The sequence below is a fragment of the Capsicum annuum genome, chromosome 9, assembly GCF_002878395.1.
Source record: "Capsicum annuum cultivar UCD-10X-F1 chromosome 9, UCD10Xv1.1, whole genome shotgun sequence".
Classification (NCBI taxonomy): Eukaryota; Viridiplantae; Streptophyta; class Magnoliopsida; order Solanales; family Solanaceae; genus Capsicum; species Capsicum annuum.
This window is the reverse complement of record NC_061119.1, coordinates 26,752,242-26,772,964: the sequence shown is the minus strand read 5'-3', so window position 1 is coordinate 26,772,964 and position 20,723 is coordinate 26,752,242. Positions and strand designations below refer to the sequence as shown.

General features: G+C 33.5%; 1 protein-coding gene across 1 annotated transcript; it reads right to left on the bottom strand.

Annotated features, from left to right (window-relative positions):
- Positions 1–8,886: 8,886 nt before the first annotated feature.
- LOC107843002 lies at positions 8,887–18,758 on the bottom strand. Its single transcript, XM_016687121.2, has 2 exons — positions 18,382–18,758; positions 8,887–9,211 (listed from the first exon to the last, which is right to left on the bottom strand). Exons 1-2 carry the CDS (start codon positions 18,541–18,543, stop codon positions 9,152–9,154), a joined length of 222 nt encoding a protein of 73 aa, XP_016542607.1. The 5' UTR covers positions 18,544–18,758; the 3' UTR covers positions 8,887–9,151.
- Positions 18,759–20,723: the final 1,965 nt, after the last annotated feature.

The window sequence follows — 20,723 nt, the reverse complement described above, 5'->3', positions numbered from 1 at the left end:
TATATTATTAGAGTTTGTATATAATTATAATAGTAAAATCAAAATAAGAGAAAAACGTAAAAGTAGCTTAAGTCGATTATTTCTTATAAAGTTTGATCGAAAATATTACTTAAATAGAATTGTAGAAAATCTTTTATATATAAGATAAACTTTTAGTTGATTTAAAGTGTGAAATATTATGATTTCTTGCCTAGAATAAATAAGGACCTTAATTAATTTAAAACCTAAATAATGTATAATATTAACTTCTTTTAAAAAACAACCCTAAACCAACTTTGGTAAAAAAAAAAAAAAAACTCCTAAAACTGTTTTGGTATTTTTTTAAAAAGAGAGAAAATTCCTAAATCTGTATCAAGTAAAATAGTAATACGTAATATGTATACCATTCTACAATTTTTTTTAAAAAAATATGTATGTTATAAACTAATAAAGAATAAAGAAGAAGAGTAGAGAGAATCGAGAGAGTGATTCTTATTTCTTCTCTTATTAGTTTATAACACGTTATCAGCATGAGACTCTGCCAAACAAGATGAGATTATAAATCTAACGTTAATTTCAAGGTTAGTAATTTCTTATGTTATCTGTCTTTTGCTATTAATAATATAATTATTGTTGAATTTGAGGAAAAATAATTGGTTTGGAACCATTTATGTTTTAAATTTATTCCTCAAGAATAATATTATCAAAATGGATGATAATATGTTGGGTTCAAGTCCCATTGATTTATGCCTACGATGCCTTTATATGGGTAACACGTTGAGTTTGAATCTCAATGCACCATATTGATGATATTATGATGGCTAAGGCAAAATAATGTGTTTTTGATGAAAAGTCATGAAACTTATCCATTGAATATTCTCCATTTCAAAGAAGTGAATGTGGTAGCAATATATGATAAGTTGCTCCATTCTTGAAGTGAATGTGGTAGCAATATAGAGAAATTCTCTTTATCATACTTATGCCTCGATTTGCTCCTGAAGTAACAATATCATGAAAGAGGTTATAAGCTATTATAATTTGATAGGCTTAAAGGCTAAGGCACAATTATATTCTATTCCTAGGGAATGAGAACCTTATTAATGCAAACGTGCACTTGATTGTGATGGTATCACAACTCACCTCCGAATGAGGCAGAATAACTGAGAAAAGTTATTTTAAAATCTACTTCTAAAGTAGTAAATATGAAATTTATTCATGTAATAGTAAATCTGAAATTTACTAAAGAAAAAAATACATGTCATGGTAAACTTGGAGTTTACTAGTATAAAAGTTCATAAATTGACATGAACGATTGCGACATCTTAAAGATGTATATATTAAGTATTAAACATACATTGAAGAATTCGAAAATTCTTCATGAACTTTAATGTTGCTTATTCTCATGATACGTTGCTTGGACCAACTAATTTTGGGATTGGATCCCTTGAAATCTGAAAAATATAAAAGGTGAATATGGGCCCGTTCACCAGTCATGTGATCTATTAAGATGCATCGATATAAGATAATCACTTATACATTTATTGTCAACCTGAAGTTTGACATTCATAATGTTGCTTGCTCAATAAAATTGAGTTAAGAACATAATTTTCAGATTGTGTAATCAAGACAATTCATCTTGATGATGATGGTTTGGCATTAAATGCCTTCGATAAATAGCTAAATCATTGCTAATGAGAACAAAACTTCATGTGTTAGTCTGAAATATGATATATTGCATACAATAGCACTTGTATGCATTAGACTAACAAATTATGATTATTTCTTCCCTCTCAATTGGTTCTAAGTTAGGAACCACACGTTGTCCAGCTAATAGTTGATGTGCGGTATATGATTAATGAATATACCATGATGCACAAAGATGTTCCTCAAAGAAGATGGAGGATGTATGTTAGTTTTCCTAACATAAGGGGGAGCTTATAAGCAGCTATGAAGTATGTTAGGAATTATCATCAGATGCTCATTCATAATATAATTCAAGTCATATGTTAAAAGCATCTCATATTATGCTGCAAGTACTCCTATTTTGTGTTCTTGAAGGACAAAGTCTATGCATGCATGAAACATGGTAGACTAATCGGTTCCAAATGAAACAAGGAGCAAATAATCATAATAAGAAGTCAATGTGCTTTGAAGAGCCTACGACATAACACTTCATGAAACTTTATGATAAGTTTAGGTACCTGAAAATAATGAAGTGATGAGATCTCAAAATGTTATGTCACATTGCGAACCAATACAAAATGAGAAACTGTCAATGATATCTTTGATACAGTATTGGCGTAATATTGTAAAAGATTATGAGGATTTAAATTCTACGTTAATTTAAGCATGCTGATGTAGAAACATTTATCAAGTGACATAAAAGGATGCATCTTGGTAAGCATAACACTTATTTGATTTGAAGTCCAAACACTTGAAGATGTCACACATACTGATATTGTCACTTGACAAAAATCTATATGCAAATCCCTCAAGTAAGAGAAATAACAATAACTCTCAATTCTCTCTACTCTTCTTTTTGTTCTTTATTGTTTTATAATGATGTACCTCTTTTTTAATTTTTCCTCCATCTTTAATCATATATTTTAGGACTCATTACTTATTACTTTATCTAATAATTTGAGGACTCCTTTTTCACTTAGAAAAGGAAAAAGAAAAAATCTAACAACATTAATTCTCCATACTTTTTATCTTACCATATAATTTTAGGATTATTTAATTTTTTAATAATTAATTAATAATTGAAGGAAATAGATGAAAAGACAATTGCGTTAAAGCAGAATCTTTTAATGGAGAGCAAAAAGTTCAAACAATATTTCTAAATTCCTTCACACTTTTAATATATTATAGATTATAGATTATAGATATAGATATAGATATAAAGTCCTCAATCACTCATCATTTTCTCTACTTTATTTTTATTTTAAAATTGTACAATATCTCAAGTATCTCAAATATCCAATTCAAAAAGACTATAATTTATCTTTGCAGGAATGCGGCTGTCTTGAAGACGTCACACACAAACTCAAATTCAGTTCGTAAATTTTATAACTGTGCAATTGAAAAAGTGAGTCGTGTATGATTTTTTCTTAAATTAAGTAGATCGTTATTTAATTATTAATTTTTTAGGGTAATGGTGCGTGCCCGTATTTTAAATGGCTTGATGAGGTATCACCCCCAAGTAGTTTATCAACATTGAGTTCGGAGCTCGAGACATCAAATTTTTATGGCGTTGTAAAATTTAATCTACTACAAAGGCTTCGAGAATATGAAGAGAATAGAGATTTCCTCATGACATTATTCAAAGAAGTTGAAGAGCGTAGGGATCACTTGAAAATATTGCTACAAGACACCCAAATAAAGGGGGATCAACTAAAATAAAAGTTGATTTTGACCGAAGAAAGGGAGAATGACCTAAAAATGATGTTATGTGGTATAATGCTAGTATTCGTTGTTTGGAATAGTGTAACATCAATGTAGTGAGATTGAATAAATAAAAATCTTTCTATTTTAGTAGAATGTTAATACTGCTATTCATAGAATCGTAGTCGATTAAACTACAAATCAACTTAAAATCGACTAACATGGAAATAGTCGACTATTTTAGTAGTATACGAAAGACTTAAAATGCATTCTATGATGTTAACCATACACTATATCATCTATGATAACACAAAGCATATTTAGGTTCCCTACAACAACACAGTTTGAGAAAAATAGATTCATTATCAAATTCTAAGAACTTTCATAAAATAAAAAATTGTTTGTGATATCATCCAACGATCATTCAACTCATTTGTTGCCCAAATAAAAAGATTGTCTAACTTTCACCATATTTTCATTCAAATGTCTTTCTTCTCATCAACATAAATGTTATTGTTGATGAAATCAACGATATCCATCACCACATCATGGACATTTTCTTCTTCTTCCTCCCTTTTCTCTTCTTCTTTCTCGTCCTTTTTCTCTTGTTCTGCCTCTTCTTTGTCTTTTTCTTCTTATTCTTCTTTCTGTTCTTCATCTTTTTTGTCTGGTTCTTTTTCTTCCTATTCCTTTTCATCTGTTTTGACTAATTCTTTTTTATTTTTTCCAGCTTCTTCTTCTTCTTTCTCAACTTCTTCTTTTTCTGTTTTTTTTTTCAACTTCTTCTCCTTTGTCAGCTTCCTTTTTTTCTCACCTTTTTCTTCTTCATCTTCTGCTTCTATCTCTACTTTTTCTTCTTTCTTACCTTCCTCTTCTTCATTTGTTGCTTTTTATTTTTCAGTTTCTTCTTCAACCTTAACTTTCTCCAATTCTTCTTCTTCTTCTTCTTCTTCTTCTTCATTCTTCTTTTTTTATCCTCTTCTCCCACAACAATAGCGAATTTATCAATTTTATTTTTTTTCTTTCCTCTCATTCCTTTTCACTTTGTTAAAATCCACATGTACTGTATCATATTACAAAGTGTAAGTAAAATTTACAGGTAAAATTTAAGTAACTACATCAATTATTAAATAGAGTTACCTTGTTCATATTGTTGCTTATTTTTTTTGTTTTTTCTTTAGTCTTTTTTTCTTGATATGGGCAGCAATATCCAACATGATTTTTTCGAGCATAGCAACACACTTATGTAAATTTTCATCGATAGAGGTGTCTACTACAATTTTTGAGGTACCCAGATAAGCATCATCACCAATGCATGCTTCAATAGGATTATCACCTAAATCTCCGCTATCATCACTGTCCCCGTCTTAAGTACGGACAGTCACCCCCTTGTAAATCTTTATTCAAGCCATCGAGGAAGTTATTCTTTACTTCGCCCTTCTATGACTTAAACGTAATCATGTAATCCATCTTCATCTCACGAACAGTAGAAAAGATGTACGAGTGCATGTTCTATAAAAAATAATTTAATAATTATACTACATTTAATATTACAGTAGTATTATTACATAATAAAAAATAAATCCATACCTCGATAATTTTTTCTTTATACTTGAATAGGTTATCTTTGATTATCTTATCACTTTTATAGTGTGCCATCTGAGGATATGAAAAATGAAAAATGGCTCATCCATTAATTTTTCAACCAATTTTTCAAAATGAGGAAAATTTCGTAGATTCAAACTGACTAAAGGGTTGATGATAGATACCATAAATGCTTAAGAAAATTCGAATAGATCATAGAATGCCTTTTGCTTCTCATCAAATACTTCTCTCTGCTTCTTTAAGTCAGTTTTCTTCTTTATATAATCCATGGTCAATTGAAATTTCTCATTTCCCCATGGATAACTCTCGAAGAAACTCAAAGAATTCACTATTCGAATTAATTTGTGTCGATAACTTTCGTTGAATCTTTTTCAAGCAATATGGTATGCAAGAACCACTGTAAACAACACTTAAACTTCTGGTCCTTGTTCAACTTATTTTCTCTAATTAACTGTAACAAGTTGGCCGACGTAATATTTTTATTTTTCGTCATCTTAAAGTAAAAACATTTCCCTTTTCGAACACCTTCTTCAATTTTGATTCACTGGGTTATGATGAGCAGTTCAACTTCGTGATCAAACTAAACTCCTTTAAGTTAAAACAAGCAGGCTTATTATTCATACAAAATCACATCTCACGAAGCATCCTATCGTTCTTAACATGCCGCAATAATAAATAACGGATCATCTATTCATTGAATTTGAGATGTTGCGAGATGTTTTTCAAGTGTTCAAAATAGGACTGCTTAAATCTTTTCTTTAAATTTTGATCAAAACGAATTTGCTTAAAATCTTGGTATGCAGTCATCCTTGATCTAACCGATATCTTCGTCGAGAAAGATCCAATCTCGTCCATCAAAGTTCGAAGGTCATACCGCTCCATAAAAATGTACCTTGAACAAAATGATATGGACAAGGGATCATTGTCCCCATCAACACTATTTTTTCACTATCCTCACTCCCTTCACTATCATCACTACCGCTACACTCAGCAACATCATCACTAGACTCAACACTTTTACTAGACTCATCGACATATTTATCTATCTCCTTTATGGTCTTTGAATTTAATTCTGAGTCTTTCACTTCAGTTATTTTTCTTTTAGAGACATTTTCAACTGCCTCACTTCTTCTTTTTTCTACTGGTAGAAGCACAATCAGATGCGGTACCAACAATCCCTTTAACACCAACTATAGCTTTATTCATTTTTAACAGAATCTACACGTAAAAATAGTTCTGTCATATCCAATTCATAGATCACTAGTCTACTAACAGAAAGAGGTCAATGCTCAAATGAAAAAGCACAATAATAAAAAATTATTCCACCATTAAATAATTCAGTGCACAAAAATACTCGGACTAAATTAAATTTTTTAGAAAAAATATTCAAAATCTAACAGCGTAATCAACAAAAAAATTTCAGTCAAATATGCAGAATCAAAACTCAACTATTGCTAATAGAATCAAACTACTTAGCTAAAAAAATATATATATTTTCATTGTTTAATCAATCATATTTGAAAAGAATTTCATATACCTAAAAATTTAACACAATCTAGGGCATTGTCAATTCATAGACCACAAGTCTACAAACAGAAATAGGTCAATATTTGATTCAAATAGCCAAAATAACTAATAATTTTTTCACTATTCAACAATGCAGTACACAAAAAATATCAGAACTACAACAAAATTTCTTAACAAAAAATTCAAAATTCAACATCGTGATCAATAAAAAATTCTGTCGAATCTGCGGAATCAAAACTCAATTATTACTACAAAATCAAATTAATTAGCTATAAAATACTCATATTTTCACTATTTAATCAAATCATATTCAACAACAAAAAAAGTTCTATACTATGGCTTACTACAAAATGTATAACAAATAAAAATCGCTAAAATGAATCTAGAAATAATCAAAACTTGATTTTAACTGACCTAAGAACAAAAAATAGAGCCCTTTGTAGTTGGAGAAGAATGTGAAGCAAAAATGGAGTTTGAAAACTTTTTCTTGAGAATAGCAAAAAGGGGAGAAGTTGAGGAGGAGAGAGAAAAGAAATTTAGTTTAATATTGAAAGAAGCGGAGGGAGTTAGATGTAGATTATTTAATTTTTGAAAATGTTGAAAAGGCCCATTTGTCCACATATGGACCCCACTTTTTTCACTTTTTGGATCCTAACCTTAAAAATTAAATGAAAAAGAAATTTAGTGACTATTTGGCAAAATAAATTTTAAAAGTAGCCTCTACGCCAATTCTTCTCTACTTAGTTTTTGTAAGAATTGACTTACCTATTGGGAAAATCGGGGTAGGTGCCTCAAAATATGAAGCACTATGAAGTATTAGAAAAATTGGCAAAGGAGCAATTGTTCTTCAGACTTTGAAGGACCAACACTTATACGCCAAGTTCTTTAAGTGTGAGTTATGATCCGTATTTTTCAAAGCAATCATATATTTAGCTAAAGAAGTTATGTCATTTAAAATTAGCATTAACCTTAAAACGGACAAGGGATAAATATACCCCTGAATTATGATAAATGACACGTATATACCCTTTGTCATACTTTGCATACACATATACCCCTACTGATGTCTGTCACATTAACCGTAGGGGCATATTTGTACCCAAAGTATGACAAAGGATATATACAGACCATTTATCATAGTTTGGGGTATTTTTTTTTTTTTCATTTTAAATTTTTTCTCTCAAATAATTAACTCAAATCCACTACCCAACTTGATAAAATCATCGAATCTGATTTCAAATCAACTCAATCCGACCTCTATTTTTTATTTCATACTCGATACTCCATCTATTTTTCTCTTAAATATAAATTTCAATCAAATTGCAGTGATTGGTAGCTACTGCGTTGGTGTTTACTGGTTGAAGAGAGTGGAGATTAGGTCGGAGGTGACCGAAGCTAGAGATGCAACGATGGTTCGCCGATAGGGTATTTTTGATTCGACGGAGATTGTGGCTATGTGGTATTGATTGTTGGTGGGTAGTGTTTTTTCAATGAAATTTCAGTAGAAATTGAAACTTGAGGGGTTCAATTTATATGGAGTGTTATGAGTTAATGGGTTTTTCAAAAAAAATAAAAATTGATAGTAGTGAAGTGAAATTTGTGGGTATTTTTTTCAATTGAAATGGAGGAGATGGTGTTTAGTTGTTGTTTATTGTATTGTTGTTATTGTTGGTGTATTGTTAGTGTTGTTAATGGAGAATTAGAATAGAGTTGTTATTCTTGGTGGGTGTTACTGTATTGTGTGTGTATATCGTTATAGAAGTGGAAAAACTCGTCTGCTAAATAGGCCTCTCTTGGGTTTAATTGGGTTCAAATCGGATATTGGCTTTATTGGATTGGATAGTTGGTTTGAGTTAATTATTTGAGATAAAAAAATTAAAAAAAAGAGAACAAGTATATCCCAAACTATGATAAATGGTATATATATATGTATATATATATCCTCCATCATACTTTGAATATACATGTTTTCACCGTTAGTGTGAGGGGCATATACGTACGATTTCATTAACAACAAAGACATAATTTATTCAAAGTATAACGGAGGATATATGCATACAATTTATCATAGTTCGGAGATATATATCCCTTCTCCGACCTTAAATGTATAAACTCACGATGACTTCTAATATTTATTTAAACTTAGATGGTGCTATATTTTTTCCTTTTTCTTTTTTGTGAAAAAACTTGTACAGAAAATTAAGTGAATTTTTGAGAAACAAATTACGTACTAGTTTTAAAAATGATTTTGAAAAGAGAATGTGTTTAGATATATGTTTTCAGAAAATAAAAAAGATACCGTAATATTTTATTAAATTACCAATCAAACATGCACATAATTAGATCTCCTTCTTTGCATTAGATGAGAAGTTAAAAGCTCACCCCTTGTGATATGTTTGGCAGTCCTTTTCACTGCCTAATCAGAAATATAAATTGAAATTGGATGTTTTCATCTTTAAACCTTTCATACATTCAAATTTACTAGTATTACTAGAATAGGTGGAATTCTTTCCTATAAAACCTGATTTCAAAATTGACTTCCTCTTACAATATCAAATATCACCCGGCAGGTAGATCCGACATACATTTAGAAAAAGAACATACAGAGAAACTCATACTCTTCAAGTAGACAAAGAAAACACCCTGAGGGTAGAGTCTAATAAGGCCACCAATCTGGCTTCTGCACCATTATCTGATTATACTCCGGCCTTGAAGTCTGGGGAAAGAAGAAAGAACATAAATTCTAAAGACAAAGTGTTAATGCATAATAAAAAGAACATAAATTTTAAGCCGTGTTTATGCACAATTACTAACCTGAGAAAATGAATATCAACCGACACTAATAAAAACAAATAGGTTGAACTAACAAATCTGTTTTCTTTCATGATTTTCAATCTCAACAGAACCAAATAACTATACACAGAAACACCTCATAAGCCGAGTCTAATTTAGATTGAAGCTCTCTCGTTCTGTTAAAACATAATGATCACCAACATCCAAGTTTTCCTCATTATCATGCCTAGATTTTAAAGTACTTTTCAGGTGTAACTATACCATCTCCATACCCAATTCCAGAACTGATATAACAAGAGTATAAAATTAACATACTCTACTTGTCCAAATAAACAACAACAACTACGGCTCAGTTCCAAACAAGTTTGAGTCGTTAAGAAAAGGTGACTTATCTCAAATATTATTCGCACAAAACTAATCTCAAAGTAATTGTACCATTGGCATCCTATACATTGCATAAAAGATTATTCCCACAAAACTAATCTCAAATTAATTGTAGGTGAATCAAAAGTAGGACACCCTTGCAGTCACCCACAAGTACTACTCCATCCTACAATTTATCACTCCCACAAGTACTACTCCATCCTACAATTCATCACTCCCACAAGTACTACTCCATCCTACAATTCATCACTCTTTATGCCCTCTAACTATTGGGGTGCAGTCACCCACAAGTACTACTACACCTGCAATTCATCACTCTTTCTGAAATTGTACGTGAATACACCCTTGCAGTCACCCACAAGTACTACTCCATCTTGCAATTCATCACTCTTTATGTGCTTCTAACTATTGGGGAGCAGCCACCCACAAGTACTACTCCACCTGCAATTCACACGTGCCTCTAACTATTGCAAAAAAAGAGAAATAAAAAAATTAAGGACCTTTTCCGCAATAAAAGCCTTGGAAGAAAACAAAGATGAACAACTTAAAAGCTCATTAAAGGTCACCTATTTAATGAAAATCCTCCGTGATAGACTCACGATTTATTTTCCCTTTTTGTAGTTTCCCCTTTTATGTGACTCTTAACTATTGCAAAAAAAGAGAAGATAAAAAAAATTAAGGACCTTTTTCGCAATAAAAGCCTGGGAAGAAAATAAGGACGAACAACTTAAAAGCTCATTAAAGGTCACATATTTAATGTAAATCCTCCGTGATGGACTCACAATTTATTTTCTCTTTCTGGAGTTTCCCCTCTTATACATTTTTTTTATTTTTGATGAAGTAATAAGAAATTTCATTGCTGGCATCAAGAAGATGCAGAATAGTACAAAAAGTTAGAGAAAGACACTAGTTTATACATATTTTAAGTCATTCCCACTTAAGACTTTCTGCACAACCAGGAAACATGATATATTTCTGCACAACCAGGAAACATGATATAGCTTTAGTTTTTCATGTTTCTTTTTACGATCTCAATACATGCCTCCTTGTTTCTTTTTGATAAATATCTGAATACTTGCCTTCCTTTATGTAACCTAAATAAAAAAGCCAAGATGCCGCAGACAATATTGAAGACCACCAGCTGAGTAACTTCATGCAGAAAGAAACAAGAACATAATTCTAAAATCATTTCAACACTGGCCATCAGACTGTTGTGTCTGCAAATTGACAGCTTGAGTAATCTTTTTGAGAAATATTATTTTTTGCTGCGAAAAACAATTTCAGTAGTCTTGTTTTCTTGTTCTAGGAGGTGTGGATGAAGGTGCAAGTTAGATAGGAGATGCAATTGAAAGGGACAAATACAACAACAGTCCAGTGTATTCCCACAAAGTGAGGTCTGGGGAGGGTAAGATGTATGCAGTTCATACCACTACCTCCGCAGAAGTACAGAGGTTGTTTCCGATAGACCCCCGGCTCAAGATAGAGAATAGTACACCGAGGCCGTAATGAAACATGAAATAGGATGGGAAAGGGACAAATGAGTTTGTCAATTAAGTGGGGGCCCTTCAAGCTTTAAAAATTAAGTAAAAGTGACAAATTTTTTTCAACTTTTTATTTTACACGTTTACCCCAACAACCATAGAAGTTGCCTCAACTGTAAAATTTTCAAGCAGAGACTCGATGGGTACCTACTAGACATCGGTTAAGGCAGCTGCCTTTTTTGCAAGGAAAGAGTAGCCTCCCAACTGGAAATACTTAGTGGAGTAGACATCTCCACTGTTAGAATATTATTAGAAATAGGAATAGTATATACCAAATCCTACTTGAAAAAAGATTGTACTATAGTGTCTATAAATAGAGTCTTGATGTAATTATGTAAACACACCATTCAATAATATTAATCTCCATTATTTCTCACATGGTATTAGAGCATTGGTGAGAAACTTCAGAAAAGAAAAAAAAGAAAAAAAAAAACTTCAATCACCGTCGTCAATTTCGGAGACTGATTTGTGTCATTCTTTATTTTGTGGGTTGTGTGAAAAATACAACACCACCAAGAGACTCAGAAAGCTCAGGCGACGCAAACCCGACCTAAAACCACCGGAAAATCAGCCCCACGCGCCCCCACGCGCCTGCCGGAAATCAGTAAATTCAATCACGCGCCGGCGCGTGTGCCTTCTTCGGTTGAATTTTTTGAGTGGTTCTTTTATTGTTGGGGTCGCCGTCCTTTTTTGATTCGGCCAATTACCTTATATTCAAATTTCGAATCATTAATGAGAAGTTCAAATTATTTAGCCTGGGCTTCCTCAGTTGAGTTGTGGTGCAAAGGTCAAGGTGTCCAAGATCATTTAACAAACAAGGCTAGTGTGGTAGATGAAAAGGGAAAGTCTAGCGTGGAAGATGCGAAAGCTAAAGAGCAATGGGAGAAACTTGATGCTCAACTATGTAATCTCTTATGACAATCTATTAATTCCAAGTTGATGCCTTTGTTTCGTCCAATCCAGACGTGTTATTTAGTTTGGGAAAAGGCTCGTGCTTTATACACTAATGATATATCTCGTTTTTATAATGTGATAGCTCGAATGACCAATTTGAAGAAACAGGAATCCGATATGTCTACTGTCTTGGGACAAGTACAAGTAGTCATGGAAGAATTTGATACATTGATGCCCGTCACTGCAGATGTAGAAAAACAAGAGCACAGACAGAAGTTGTTTTTAGTTCTTACAAACAAGAGCACAGACAGAAGTTGTTTTTAGTTCTTACACTTGCTGGACTTTCTACTGACCATGATGCTGTATGTGATCAGATTTTAGCTAGTCCTACGGTTCCTACAATTGATGAGTTATTCTCTCGTCTGCTTCGTCTTGCCACGCCTCCTAGTCACAAAGTAGTTTCATCACCCACTGTTGACTCTTCTATTCTTGCATCTCAAACCATAGAAAAACGAACATATCAGCCTATGGAAAATCGACGAGGAGGAGGTCGTTTTGAAAAATTGAGATCGAAGTGTAGTTATTGTCATAAAGTTGGACACACTCAGGATATATGTCATAATTTGCATGGTCCACCACCCAGTTATGAGAGTTATGAGACTGCTGCTGTAAAGGAATATAATGAGTTCCTTCGAAATCGAGCAAGTAAGAAGACATCTCCACAGCCTAATCGACCATCCAATAATGCTCATATTGCCCAAACAGAATATGATGAACTCCTCCAGTATAGAGCAAGTAAGCAAACATCTCCACAAGTACCCTCAGTTGCCCAGCTTAATGCTTCTGTTGCTGGTAATCCTTTTGCTTGTGTTTTACAGTCTAGTACTCTTGAATCATGGGTTGTAGACTCAAGTGTTTCTGATCATATTTCTGGTAACGAATCACTTTTGTCTAATATTGTTTATTCACAATCTCTTCCTGCTATTACTTCAGCCAATGGGATCCGAACAAAACCAAAAGGAATTGGAAAAACCAAACCCCTATCTTCTGTCACTCTAGACTTTGTTCTTTATGTCCGTGGTTGTCCTTTTAATCTTGCATCTGTTAGTCGTTTGACACGTGCCCTTAATTGTAGCATAACCTTTCTTGATGACTATTTTCTAATGCAGGACCGCAGTACGGGACAGACGATTGGCGCAGGACATGAATCACAAGGCCTTTACCATCTTACCTCTTCAAATTCCTTCACAGCATACTCCGTTATAGACCCTCCAAACCTAATTCACAAACGTTTGGGACATCCGAGTCTATCCAAGCTACAAAAGATGGTGCCTAGTTTGTCTAGTTTATCCACATTAGATTGGGAGTCATGTCAACTTGGGAAACACAACCATGCTATTTTCCCACGTAGTATTGAGAGTCGTTCCGAGTCTATTTTCTCATTAGTACATTCTGATGTTTAGGGTCCTAGTAGAGTCAGTTCACCTTTAGGTTTTCGTTATTTTGTTAGTTTCATTGATGATTTTTCAAGTTGTACTTGGGTTTTCTTAATGAAAGATAATTCTGAGATATTTTTTATATTCAAAAGTTTTGTGCTGAAATACAGACTCAATTTAGTGTTTCTATTCATACTTTTCGTAGTGACAATGCCTTGGAATACTTATCCTCTCAGTTTCAGGAGTTTATGACTCATCAAGGAATTGTTCACCAAACATCTTGTCCATACACCCCTCAACAAAATGGTATAGCAGAAAGAAAAAATAGGCATCTTCTTGAGACTGCTCGCACTCTTCTCATTGAATCCCATGTTCCGCTGCAATTTTGGGGCGATGCAGTTCTCACATCTTGTTATCTAATTATAGAATGCCATCATCTTCCCTTCAAAATAAAGTTCCCCATTCTATATTGTTTCCACAGTCACATCTCTACTCTATCCCCCCTCGTGTCTTTGGGAGCACATGTTTTGTCCATAACTTAGCCCCTGAAAAAGATAAATTAGCCCCTCGTGCTTCCTTGGTTACTCTCGAGTTTAAAAAGGGTATCGTTATTATTCACCAGATCTTCGTCGCTACTTTATGTTCGCCGATGTCACTTTTTTTTAATCTCGACCTTACTATATATCTTCTGATCATCCTGATATCTCTGAGATTTTACCCATATCTCTAGTCTTACCTGCACTATCTTTGGTCTTACCCATATCTCCAGACTTACCCGACCCAACCTTTAAGGAATCAACAGTTACTTCTACATCTCCTGCTATGGTGCCACCACTTTTGACTTATCATCGTCGTTCGCGTCCACCATTAGTCCCAGATGATTCATGTCATGCATCGGACGCTGCTCCTACTGCGGACTTGCCTTCTTCTAGCCAATCAGTTACACTTCAAAAAGGTATGAGTTCCACTCGTAATGCTAACCCACACTATACTTTCTTGAGTTATCATCATTTATCATCACCCCATTATGCTTTTGTATCGTCTTTGTCATCTATTTCCATACCTAAGACTATAGGTGAAGCACTTCCTCATTCAAGATAGAAGCAGGCTATGATAGATGAGATGTTTGTTTTACATGCGAGTGGTACTAGGGAGCTTGTTTCCATTCCTGCAAGTAAATCTACTATTGGTTGCCGTTGGGTTTATGCGGTTAAAGTTGGTCCAGACGGTCAGGTTGATCGGTTTAAGGCTCGCCTTATTGCCAAAGGATACACACAAATATTTGAGCTTGATTATAGTGACACTTTTTCTCCAGTGGCTAAAGTAGCATTTGTCCGTCTTTTCCTATCCATTGCTGCCGTTCGTCATTGACCTCTTTATCAGTAGGATATTAAGAATGCCTTTCGGTGATCTTGAGGAAGAAGTCTATATGGAGCAACCACCTGGTTTTGTTGCTCAGGGGGAGTCTAGTAACCTTGTATGTCAATTGTGCAGGTTACTCTATGGTCTGAAACAGTCTCCTCGGGCTTGGTTTGGAAATTTCAGCACAGTAATTCAACAGTTTGGCATGATTCGTAGTGGAGCTGATCACTCAGTGTTTTATTGACATTCTCAACCAAATTTGTGTATTTATCTGGTGGTTTATGTTGATGATATCGTTATCACCGGCAATGATGAAGATGGTATCTCCAAATTGAAGCAACATCTCTTTCAGCACTTTCGGACCGAAGACCTCGGCAGACTGAAATATTTTCTAGGTATTGAGGTTGCTCAGTCCAGATCAGGTATTGTTATTTCTCAATGCAAGTATGCCTTAGACATTCTTGAGGAGATAGGAATAATGGGATGTAGACCCATTGACACTCCTATGGATCCAAATGCCAAACTTTTACCAGGACAGGAGGAGCCACTCAGTGATCCTAAACAGTATAGGCGGTTGGTTGGAAAGTTGAATTATCTCACCGTGACTAGACCTAACATATCCTTTCCTGTGAGTATTGTAAGTCAGTTTATGACTTCCCCTGTGATAGTCATTGGGATGCAGTTGTTCATATTCTGCGATATATAAAGTCAGCTCCAGGTAAAGGACTACTCTTTGAGGATCGAGGTCACGAGCATATCATTGGATACACAGATGCTGATTGGGCAGGATCACCCTCTGATAGACGTTCTACCTCCGGATATTGTGTTTTAGTAGGAGGTAGTTTGGTGTCTAGGAAAAGTAAGAAACAGAGTGTGGTTGCTCGATCTAGTGCAGAAGCAGAATATGGAGCAATGGCTGTAGCAACTTGTGAGCTAGTTTGGATCAAACAGTTGCTGAGAGAATTAAAATTTGGAGAAATCGATAAGATGAAACTTGTGTGTGATAATCAAGCAGCCCTTCATATCGCATCAAATCCAGTATTTCATGAGAGGACTAAACACATAGAAATTGATTGTCACTTTGTCAGAAAAAAGATACTCTCAGGAGATATTGATACAAAATTTGTGAAGTGAAGTGATCAACTTGCAGATATCTTCACCAAGTCCCTCACCGGTACTCGTATTCATTACATTTGTAACAAGCTAGGTACATATGATTGTATGCACCAGCTTGAGGGGGAGTGTTAGAATATTATTAGAAATAGGAATAGTATATACCAAATCCTACTTGGAAAAGGATTGTACTATAGTGTCTATAAATAGGGTCTTGATGTAATTATGTAAACACACCATTCAATAATACTTTTCTCCATTATTTCTCACATCCACAATGTCAATGATAGAGTAATTTGGAAACATACCAAGGAGGGGCTTTTCACAGTAAACAGTACTGATAGAAGAGGGATACAGGGAGTAGATGGTGGTAGACAATACCATTGGAACGACATTTGGAAAGGATTGACACCTACTAAGGTGAAATGCTTCACATGGTTAGTCATCAGGAGAGCATGTCTCAATCAAGAAGTGTTGCAGAAAAAAGGACAGCCACTAGTTCCTAGGTGCTTTCAGTGCAACTTAACTGGAGAAACTAATAAACACCTCTTTTTCCGTTGTAAATATACTACACATTTATGGGAGCTATTCCTAAACAACACTGGCCTCAGTTGGCAACCATGCCAGAGCACACCTCTGACCACCTAAGCTGCTGGATTAGAAGAGGGGGTAGCAAGACTCAAAAGAGATGGTGGAAATTGATCCCATAATGCATATGGTGGTCGGTTTGGACAAAAAGAAATGGAAGATGTTTTGAAGATAGATCTAATTTCATTCACAAAGTTAAATGGAATTGTTTAGTATCTTTACTTTTTTGGTGTAAATAATTATGTATAGAAGATGTAGATCGAATCATAGATCTAATAGGAAGTTTGTTAACTTTTTTGGTCATGGTTAATCGCTTTCTGATGGTGAAAAACACTTCCTTACTGCTGAAGAATACTACTTACCAATTCTCAAAAAAAAAAAAGAAAAGGAAAAGAAATTATACATGTTGATAATTTTGTAAGAAAGCAGGCAGATATGTCAGCCATTAGTTGTGGATTAAGATGGTGAACACGAGAAATTAGTACTTCTTTCTGGGAAATGTGGAGAACCTTATTATGAGTAGAAAAGGAATCAGGAAAAGAAAAGACACAGAACTTGAATGGTTCTGTTTATTTCTAATATGTACAATTTGGAGAGGACCGCACAGAATAACATTTGGGGGATGAGCTTTTAACCCGACTGAAAATAGCATGCTTAGTTTTTTTTGTTGTTGTTGGGAAGGAGCATGCTCAATTTTTGTTTACTTTTGACTACAGAAGATTGAATATTTTATGTAGAAGTAAATTTTTGATAACTCCTCTACTTGTATGGTTTACCCCTTTGTATGTACTAAAATCTGACCTATTTACTTATTAAAATAGGACCTGATATTCCATTATGATCTCTAAACAAAGCCAGCAAGTTTACCAAACTGCACTGCTATTTATGGTATTGAAAGGGAGCCTTGGAGTAACTGGTAAAGGAGATCGCGAGTTCAAGCCTTGTAAACAGCCTCTCTGCTAAAAATGCAAGGTAAGGCTGCGTACAATAGACCCTTGTGGTCAGGCCCTTGCACGAACCCTGTGCATAGCGGGATCTTTAATGCACCGGGTTTCCCTTTTAGTCCTAATTATGGTATTAGAAAATGATTACCTGAACTTGCATAGCCAAACAGCTTTTGTATACCAATGGCAGTATGTGCCATTATGTTTTAGTCCCTCGTGCCTTTGTAAATCCTGTGGTGCTCCTTAATTTGCTTCCCACTAATCCTTCCAATGCCCTGTTTTAAAGTATTTGAGCAAATACATGCCTAAACTATCCCATTTTAGAGAATACAAGGGCCACCTTGGTTCTAGAAGAGGACAGTTGTTGGTACTGTCTCCTTAGTTCTGTCAAGAAGAGAAAACAAGAACAAGTCCCCCCACCCACGCCCACCCACCCCACCCCACCCCAAACTGATGCAGTGATATCTAAAATTGCTACGCATAACAAAGAACCAAAGTTAAATTATTCATCATGCTATTTTGTTATCAACATGTATTAGCTGGGGAATTCTTTTCCCTTATATCTTTTTTTTTTGCTTCACCGGCTAAACCATTCTATTGTTTTTTTTTCTTTTTTCAAGCCAAGCCATATGTATGTACCATTTGCAGAATTACCCAAATCTGAAGTCACAACGATCAAATACCCTTACCTCCCCTTTCCACAATCAAGGAAAAGAAGCTTATCTAAACCAATCAAAATATCATATCTGTGAAAAGAAAATAAAAGCACTTCCCATAAACCAAGAGAAGAAGAGAAATATGAAAGGGTGATGAAGGAAGGGAGAAGCTAACCAGATCCTTAAAAATGACATATGCTGCAACAAAAAAGAGGACGAAGAGGATCTCGAACTCAGCGAATCGGACGAAATCGAATACTGATTCCACTGCTCGAGTCAAAATCGACGGCGAATGTAGCTCGTCCCTTCTTCCACCTCTCGCTAACCTCTTCGCCATTGTGCCTTTCTGGAAATAGACTATACAATTACAAATGGTAAATTTGGAAACGGGACAGCTATAGCCTGTTGTGTATGAAAATTTTTAGGGTGGATAAAACTCGACCAATAAAAGTCGGGTGTGTCTCCATGCTTGACAAGAGAAATGCGGCTCCTACCGGTATCTTAGTTTGCCCTCATTTTCTCTCTCTCACACACTCTTTTTATTTTTATAAATTTATTTACACGTATTCGCTTATGTAAGATTTAATTTAAAATTAAATAATTTTATTTATTATAGAAATTTTTAATAAACTATAAAAATCTTAATTACGTTTCAAATATTCTTCACACTTTAATATAATAATAGAAATATAAATATATTTTTTAGTATAAGCATTTACATATTTTACATATTATTTTTGTATTTTTCATGCGATACCTCTTTCCCTTACTATCAGATGCTAAGAGAAACATATTAGTTTCAACCATATTTGTGGTATAGTTATTTTTCTTTATTTTTAAAGTCAAATCTTTGCAAATCATTGATTATATTCTTATTACGTATAAATTGATCCATAGAATTTCACACAACTAAAAAGACGAATAATTCATAGATAAAAGAAAATTTTGATATCTGATACATATTACATAACATAATTTTATAGATTAGACAATAAATTAATAGTGCATAGTGAATTTGGTAAGAGCTACACAATTTTATCTTGTGTCCACCTCCTCTTCTTTTTAGTACACTCTCGTTCATCTTTTGAGGGTCTCAAAAAGAAGGATAATGATATTCACATGAACCGCATTATCTAGTAAGTCCAAACTCTTGATATACCCTTATCATATGATTTTTTTTTTAACTTAGAACTCCATTTATCAGTCATTAGAAACAAGAGTTAGTCACTAAAAATAGGAAAAAACAAGAATTCTCAAACTAATGAAAATTAGAATTTTATTTGAGAAATATAGGAAAAGACAATTTTAAATCTTCTTAAAATCAAATTTAGTTGATTTATAATTCTCAAACTAATGGAAAAAATATTAGTTGTCATCTATTCTAATGACTTCTAATAAGGACAGATTTTACTACAAATATATTTAATTAATTTTTGACTTTTAAATATTAGAAAAAAAGTGAAAAGACGATTTTGTCTAAAGCAAAGACTTTTAATAAAGGGCAAAAAGTTCAAACGACATTTGTAAGACCCTTCACACTTTTAATATTTACTAGTTTAGTTGCACGTGCCTCGTACGTATAACGTTGATTATTTAAAATTAAATAATTTTATCTATTATGGAGATTTTTAATGAAGTGTAAAAATTTAAATTACTTTTAAAAAATTCTTCACACTTTAATATAATGATGCAAACATAAACATATATTTTAGTGTAAGCACATATATATTTTACATATCACTTTGCGTTTATCATACAACACCTCTTCCCTTGCTGCCAGGGGCTAAGAGAGACGCAACAATTTGAACCATATTTGTGGTAAAATTATTTTTCTAAATCTTTTCTTGTTTTTAAAGTCAAATTTTTACAAAATCATTAATTACATTCTTATTATGTACTTAAAATTTTTTAAAATTTGGTACTTCTTAAAGTTTTCTAATTCTAACGATTTGATATTTATTTTTAGATTTTTTAAATCTTCTTAAAATCAAATTTAATTGATTTAAAATGTTTTTTAATCAAATTATGGAATTTTATTAAATAGAAAACTAACACGAGAAAATTGAAGGAAAGGTGTATTTTAAGTCTTGAATGAAGGATTGGTGACATTGACCAATTTAAAGGGTCAAACATAATTAGGAAACTTGATTAAGTTAATTGTGGACTTGATTAATAGTTTCAAAACTTTCTAATCTTTTCAAAAATACAAATCAACCCACACCCTTCTCCTCTCCAAATCATCGACCATTTCTCTTCTCTCTCTCGACAACATCTCTCAACTCTCTCCCAACCAACAGTTCAGCAAAATTTCTCCCTTCAATCCTCGATGACTTCAACCCTTGCCGATAAATAAGTGGGTGAGTTTCTTTTCGACTTTCAACCATCAATGTTACAACAGTGATCTCTGGTGATAACAACTCATTTCTTTTGTCACAGGTAAAAATTTATGCCTTTTTAGTTTTGAAGAAAAAAAGGGAACTTGAGCCAACTTCTCTTCTAGTATTGGTTAACAATTTT